The 7,843-nt window shown below is 37.0% G+C and overlaps 1 protein-coding gene across 1 annotated transcript; it reads left to right on the top strand.

The window, feature by feature from the left end:
* The first annotated feature begins 80 nt into the window (after positions 1–80).
* On the top strand, positions 81–6,249 carry nek2 (NIMA-related kinase 2). Its single transcript, XM_028439833.1, has 9 exons — positions 81–369; positions 1,216–1,433; positions 1,520–1,760; positions 1,851–1,933; positions 3,036–3,162; positions 3,989–4,217; positions 5,193–5,247; positions 5,319–5,389; positions 5,942–6,249. The coding sequence occupies exons 1-9, from the start codon at positions 274–276 to the stop codon at positions 6,118–6,120; spliced, it is 1,299 nt and encodes a 432-aa protein (XP_028295634.1). The 5' UTR covers positions 81–273; the 3' UTR covers positions 6,121–6,249.
* Positions 6,250–7,843: the final 1,594 nt, after the last annotated feature.

Below are 7,843 nucleotides of genomic sequence, written 5' to 3'. Positions count from 1 at the left end.
TGCGAAGCGCTATAACAAACCCACGAAGAAGAAGAAGAAGGAAGAAGCAGCCAATCACCTTCTTGGATTTCGGCACCAATTCAAACTGAGTCAACGCTCACAACAGTCTCCCTGACAACGGCTGAAGATACGCGATTGTTTTTTGTTTTTTTTTGTCGTTTATGTTGTTTTAACACACAGCGCATAAATAACCTGTAAGTTAAGTGTAGGACCCAGTTGTTCCTCAGCACCTGCTGCTGTTTGAAAACGTGGGTTTTTAAAAACGAAGACGCGATGCCGTCCCGTGTGGAGGACTACGAGGTTCTGCACACCATCGGCTCCGGTTCTTATGGAAGATGTCAGAAAATAAGTCGCAAACGCGACGGTAAAGTGAGTAACTGACGTGTATTTTACATGATCATAAAAAGGTCCCAGACTTTTGTTTCAGAACATCTAGTTCCATTAGTATGGAGTGACCAATTTCCGGGTTACGTCTGAGAAAACGTGGATTTTTTTTAAAATATTAATCATAAGTTCATTATAGTGTGCTATTAATTACAAGCCAACATATACCGCCATTAATGTGTGAACACGTGGTTGTTTTGAATTCTGTATGCTTTTCAATTCAACGTGCATCAGTCAACTACATGTATACGTCGCCACAGGAACGACGAAACTACGGAAGTTTGTCACCAGATAACCCGGAAACCAGTAGAATCATAACGCATGCTTTAACCTTGTATCAAACTCAAGGCCCGGGGGGCAAATGTGGCCCTATAGAGCATCAAATGTGGCCTGCCTGGAGAAAATAAAAACAATAATACATGTTACCGAATAATTAAGTTTTTGATTTCTCAAGTCTCCCAGAATTTTCTGAATTCACAAATTTGATGAAACCAGACAATATTTGGCAGGGGCTCGCATTTTTCCCGTATCTATATCACACGATCAGATTCATATTTTGTCGCAAATTGTGGGAAGAACTGACACTTTTTCTGAAATCTTGCAGTTTCCTACCAAATTCCTGTATTTCTTAAAAGTTGTTTTCTTGCACCATTTTCCTGGTTTTTCAGCCACTTGTTGTTTCCCACAGTTCTCCTGCCCTTTTCTTCCCATATTGTATGTGATTGTCTTTTCATGTTTCTTGGACGGAATGTAACTGAAATGAAATTTCGTTGCTCTGTAACATGTGCAATGACAAATAATGATTGATTGATTCTATTGTATGTTGTGTAGATACTTGTGTGGAAGGAGCTAGACTACGGTGCCATGGCAGAAACTGAGAAGCAGATGCTGGTGTCGGAGGTGAACCTCCTCAGGGAGCTGAAACATCCGAACATAGTGAGGTATTACGACCGCATCATCGACAAGACCAACGCCACGCTCTACATAGTCATGGAGTATTGTGAGGGAGGGGACCTGTCTAGCCTTATCAACCGCTGCATCAAGGAGAGGTGGGTTAATGTAGGGACAAGGCCTCAGTGGAGCAGGTGATGTTCCTCAGCCATCAGTGAACGCTCACTGTTATTTATGACCACAGGCGTTATTTGGAGGAACAGTTCATCTTGCAGATCCTGGCCCAGCTCACACTAGCTTTGAGAGAGTGTCACAGGCGGAGTGACGGTAGAGCCACGGTTCTCCACCGAGACCTGAAACCAGCCAATATCTTTCTGGACGTCAAACAGAACGTGAAGCTCGGCGACTTTGGCCTGGCGCGAATCCTAAACCACGACACAAGCTTCGCAAAGACATTTGTTGGGACGCCGTACTACATGTCACCAGTGAGTTTTAATAAGAAATATTTGATTTCATGTTATTCTAAACAGGAGTGCGACTGTCTTTAAGCATTTTTCTTCTTCTTTTTCTTTCAGGAACAAATAGACAGAATGTCCTACAATGAGAAATCAGATATTTGGTCTCTTGGTTGTTTGTTGTATGAACTTTGTGCCTTAACGTAAGTGTCTAACTTTGACTTTCCTAAATTGGTTTTACTTCTACTATTACGGGAGCGGATTAGGGCCAATTATGATGGAGAAAGTAATTTTGGCCAAATCAAGAATGAAGTCCAAATGTCAAGAAAATTATCTCAAAATACAATAACATGATAGAAGTCAAAGGTCTGCTAATGAAGTCAATTCTACGAAGCTGACGAGGGCCAATTCACCATTTGAGAACAAACAGCAGATTGTGGACATCTGTGCATCAATGAATGCATTTAACCAGTGGTTCCCAACCTTTTTCTTGGGATTGTGACCCTATTTTTATGTCCCAGATTTCTGGCGACCCCAAAGAATTTTTTTCGGGATTTCGTCTTTGATCATGTTTGTTATACTGTGTGTTTTTTTTGTTTTTTTCCTTTTTCTCTTTCTTCTTCTTTATATTGCATTTGTTTTGAACTAGATTTATATTTGAGAAAGTGAAAGTATAGCATACAGTTGTGTGTTATGTTTTAATTAGAAAATGAATGACAATAAATTGAAAAAATTATAATATATATATATTTTTTAATCAGTAATTATTTTAACACATTTCACTTTAATTCTGCATTAAACTATACTTCGAAGTTGGGTTTAATAACAAAGAGATTCATTATTTTTCAGCTTAAACACAGCAGTGTAATCTTTTTAAGGACTTTGAAGAGAAAAAACTTAATCCGTTCAGAAGGAAAAACCAGTCAAGTTTGCAAGAGGTGGAGCATTCAGTCCGTCTGTGGTTACTGAGGAGCTACTGAAATAGATTAGGACCAGTTTTGATGGAGCCTGGTGTCGTATGGTGAATTGACCCGAGACTGCTTCCATAGAATTTACTTCAACTTTAATCTTGACATTATATTTAGACTTTATTCTCAAAATGTACACTTTAATCTCGACATTTTGACTTTATTCTTGATTTGCCCAAAAGTATTTTCTCGATCATAAATGGCCCTAATCCGCTTCAGTATACTATGAAGTATTTATCTCAGTCTTTTTTAGGGTTTATGAACGAGTAAAACCTAATCCAGACAAAGCCTTTGCGTGTGTTTTCATTGAGTCCTGAATTATATTTTTCTTGTCTAGGCCTCCCTTTACTGCGTACAACCAAAGAGATCTGGCTGAGAAGATCAGAGAGGGGAGGTTCAGAAGAATTCCTTACCGCTACTCAGAGGAACTCAACAGTTTGCTCAGCAAAATGCTCAATTTAAAGGTTCGAGGTTACATTTGTGACAGTTTTGAAAAATTCCATTAACCCTTTTATTATCCTGAAATATTACAATCACAATTGACCCTTTAGGTCAATTTGACCCCCAGGGATATTTGCCTCCCGAAAATGATTTTCAGAAAATTGTTGACCAAGTTTTTTTGTCAGTCACTTTATTTGTTGAATACATAAATAACCCCTTGATAACACAACATTGACCTGTTTTCTAACGCCACCATCAGTCCAAACTTTTAAATTGGAGGTAATTTATTTGGAATAGTTTTTCATCCAAATCTTCTGAAATTTACTAACAACATTGATGACCACAAGAGTATGAACCCTATTGGTTGTGGTGATTATATGACCTCTCCTGCTGCACCGCCATCAGGTCAAACTTTCAGTTTTAGAGTTAGTGTATCTTGAAAATCGTTCATCATCTAAATATTTTCTAATTTGGGGTGCACATTCATGCCTCTCAAAGAATTAACTACATTGATTGATGTTGGTGACACCCTCCCCCCTTTCTCTGATAAACATACACACACGTTTTACACAGCTAAAACAGCTTGGGGTCAAATTGACCCCAGAGTAACGTCAATGCGTGCAATATGTGTTCGGCACATTTTTGGCTCAATAGGTTATACCCATCAAATTAGAAAAAGGCATGACATATGAAGCAACAAAAAAAAAGTAAACTATTATTTTTTCAATATTATACATTGAATGGAGTCAAATTGACCCCAAGGATAATAGAAGTGTTAAGAACTGGAACACTGCAACAGGTTGCTGGTTTTGTTTTTCCAGCACATTCATTGGTTGTCACTGTTGCCAGGACTACCTGAGGCCGTCTGTGGAGTGCATTCTTCAGAGCAGCCTGTTGAGCAGCGCTGTTGCCGAGGACCAAAAAAAGATGCAGTCGCGACCCCAAAGGAAACCAGTGGACGCAGGTTGCCCACCTGCCAAACCAGCTGAGTCATCGCCGGCCTTCGCATTAGAGTCGAGGCTGAGAGAACTACAGCACAGAGAGCAGGCTCTCAAGGAACGAGAGGAGAGGCTGGAGAGTAAGCCTTTTTTTTTTTTTTTTGCTTTTTGCGTCTGAATTCTACATCTGTCAGCAGGTCTTTTAAGGACTGGTCAGAGGAGACGGAAGGAACCCAGCTGAACTGCAACATTTCACAACAGTTTGATTAACTTAAAGCAGCTTCTAGGGAACTGTTTGGTTTCTGGGTTTTAAGTTCTTTGCTTTGGATTTTGCCATTTTTAAAAGAAACTGAAAAAACAAAACAAATTATACCAGAAAATACAAATAGGAGCTGTAGCAACACTTCCAGCCCTCTTATAAGTACAGAACTCAAGGCCCGGGGGCTAAATCTGGCCATTTAGAGCATCAAATTTGGCCCGCTCGAGAAAACAAACATGAAACATTTTGTAAAATAGTATTACAAACTAATTCACTTGTAGATCTCAAATGACATCATTGTCCAACTGCAATATTCTCAAGGCCCACAAGAGGACCTCAAATCTCATTTTCAGTGATTCCCAATTTAAAGGACTTTTCATTTCTTCTTTCTAGAATCAAGATATTTCTATAACGAATTTTATTTTAACTAGATTTGTATTTGACAAAGTTTATATATAGAAATTAGTTTATGTATTGTGTGGGATGTGTTAACTTGAAAAATAATGATTTAAAATATATTTAATTTTATTCCTTAATGTTTTTTTATTAAATTATTATTATTATTACAAGACATTTCAGGTGACCCCACATGGGGTCACGACCTCAATGTTGAAAAACACTAACAACCGCTATCTGACAGCTAGAATCAGCACTTCACAGTTGTCTCAGTCAGAGTACACAACATTTAACTTTACATTGGTGGGTTTTAATACATGTAGCAAACACACTTTCTTTACCATTGTTTACTATTGTCTGAAATGTTGCATGTTGTTCTGCCTACAGTGTTTTTGTTGACAAGTTGATGTATGTTTGCTAAAATGATGATTAAAAATGATCATCTGTCCTTTAATGGCAGGAAGGGAGCGGGAGCTGTGTGTGCGTGAACTACTGTCAGAGGAGAAGCTTGGAAGGTGAAACATCTAATCTTCTGTATTTATCTTAACTGCTGATAATTAACATTTATTTTTCTCTGCCGTTTCAGAGCAGAGAGTTTACTAACGAAGCTTCTAACACAGCAGAAACATCGAGTTCCAATATACGGGAAAGAATTGGGTATGGAATTCCATCTGAACTCTATGGATTTACTGAACTGAACAGATTTTATTTATTGATAGATTTTACTTATTGTTTTAAATCACGTGAATAAAGTTTTTACATCAGTGTGCCCTGTTAATGTAGCTGCCATTTGTCCATTTTGTGTAAAACTTTCTGTGTGATTAATATTTTACTCTCAAATATTAAGTGGGCTTTAAGTTACGAGTTTTAATCCTCTTTCCTAAAAATGAAGTGAAATTCTGCGTGCACACATTTCTGCTTCTACTTTTTCTACAAAAGCCTCATAAAACTTATAAGCAACAGATAATTGTTCTATGTTTTGTTATGAATGGCTAAAATTGATTTTAAAAGGAGAAAGTATAGTAAATTTATTCAAAAATATAGCTATTATCATTGATTAGCCACTGGCTATCTGATACTCATACTATCAAACACAAAGTTGCTGCCATAATCATGTCTACAGTAGCATCTCCTGGAATAAGGTGAATAAAAGACCCGAGAATCAACTCCTTTAAATTCTATTGAGTTAACACACTGTTTGATTTACAGACAGCAGCCTGTCTCCGAACAAAAGGAAGGTTCACTTTTCCGGTGAGTGTAAAGAGAACCAGCCTGTGGAGAACCTTGCCTCCCAGAACCTCAGGTTGAGGAGACTTCAAGCCATCAATCTGAAAGAAGTGGAGAAAATCTGCCAGTTTCAGAGCAAGCAGCATTTTGGCATTCGCTAAGAACATGAATCGTACGTACAGTATATGTGAACGTGTGCTCCTCTGAGGGCTGAAAACTACTGGATGTCAATAAATCAATCATTGATTGTAAACTATTTAAAAGTCGGAAGGAAAAATAATTTGGTGTAGAAGATTTGCAAAGAATCTGTCACTGTTTTGTGTGATGTGTTGAATTACTAGCTGCTAGATTTCCCTTTGTATTTGAGTGTGTTGTTATTTTGTTTTACTGTTTATCTGCTTGTGCTGATCCAAACTTATCTGTAAATGAGAATGAATCTAGCAATAATGTGTTTCTTTCACCCACTTATAATGAATTTGTTAACAGTCAAAATCGTACCTAATTATAATCTTTTCTCTTGTTTTTTTTTTTTTTTAAAATACTTTGTTCATTAAAGTACACCATCAGGTGTTTGCTGACCTGCTACTTGGAAGAAATTTAAAAAAAAAAAAATACTTTGATTAAGACACCCACAGTTCCGCATGGAGCTGCCAATCAATGCTCACTGAGGGCTGTGAGTTTTATAAGAGGGGCGGGGCCAACAGTGACGGTTGGTGATGTCACTGATCTAATCTCAACCAATAGCAAAATTCAATTGCAATAGCTGACGTTCAACTCATAGAGGGAAGTCATTCTGACATTTAACAACTAAAAACATTTTAGACTAAAATGCTTAAAGTGGAACAAGGATTAATAAACTACATTACTTCATACCTAATCATATATGTATTCAGCAGAAAAAAAGGGGGTTTTTGGGTGTACTTACACTTTAAATCAATTAAGATTTTAATTTAGAACGTGTTGATGAAATTCATAGTCGAAATACAAAATGAGCTGCAAAAGGTCTTTTTGCTTTGTCTATAGCTATGATGTGTAGGCCATCTCTGAATAGACTAAACTACCTCATAACCGGTACGAAGGTATGACTTTTTTTTTAATACAGATAGATAAAATGTACATTTATATTAGACATATATGTTTGAAAGTACTGCAATAATAAAAAGTAAGAAAACAGATGGAAGTCTCAAAAATTTCAGGAATTCTTTTTGATTATTGTTAGCGTTTTTACGCCACTTTGCAGTTGTATGTTTTTGTCTTGGGTAAGTTCAGTGTTTATCTTTTATTTCAAATTATTTAATGTTTAAGGCATACTAGCAATTATCTAGGATTGTCTAAATGCTTATGTGTCATTTTTCCGTCTATAGTGAAGTGATGACGTAGGGATGAATGTTTTATTTGAGTGTTGTATATTATATTTGTATGTTCTGGACACCAGGAAGAAAGAATAGCTGCAGCCAATACTAATGGTAATCCAAATAAACTATTTATTTAATAAGACTAAAAATAGAATACTTCTAAATGAATGCATTCCAAGTGTACATGTTATTATAGGTCAGTGTATTGTTTTTTATTTTCTTGAGTCGTGGGATGGACTGGTCACGTGTACCCATTAGCCTTCTGCCTTTTATCTCTACTGGGATAATTGTATAAATAAGACAAGTGTAGATAAGTAATCCCAGGCTGATAGTTCCTCAAATAGGAATCAGTTTTCCATGAAAAAATGATTAAACACAGGACTAACAGTCAGCACAAACCTTGTTATGTTACAGAGCAGCAGATTTGAGGGCTAATTAAAACTCAACTGTGTTATTGTTTGAGCTGGGTATTGATTAAGAAGCTAATCAGATTATGTAGATCATTCGTCTAGGCCTTGTTGATTATTTT

Source organism: Gouania willdenowi, chromosome 24, assembly GCF_900634775.1.
Source record: "Gouania willdenowi chromosome 24, fGouWil2.1, whole genome shotgun sequence".
NCBI classification, from domain to species: Eukaryota; Metazoa; Chordata; class Actinopteri; order Blenniiformes; family Gobiesocidae; genus Gouania; species Gouania willdenowi.
Note: the sequence above shows the minus strand (reverse complement) of the source record. Positions and strands in the feature narration are given on the sequence as shown.

Excerpts from the sequence above, each read along its gene's own strand:
- nek2 (XM_028439833.1), top strand. The coding sequence starts at position 274 with ATGCCGTCCCGTGTGGAGGACTACGAGGTTCTGCACACCATCGGCTCC. Across the intron at positions 370-1,215 it reads GTCGCAAACGCGACGGTAAA|ATACTTGTGTGGAAGGAGCT; the intron begins GTGAGTAACTGA and ends TATGTTGTGTAG. Across the intron at positions 3,163-3,988 it reads GCAAAATGCTCAATTTAAAG|GACTACCTGAGGCCGTCTGT; the intron begins GTTCGAGGTTAC and ends CACTGTTGCCAG.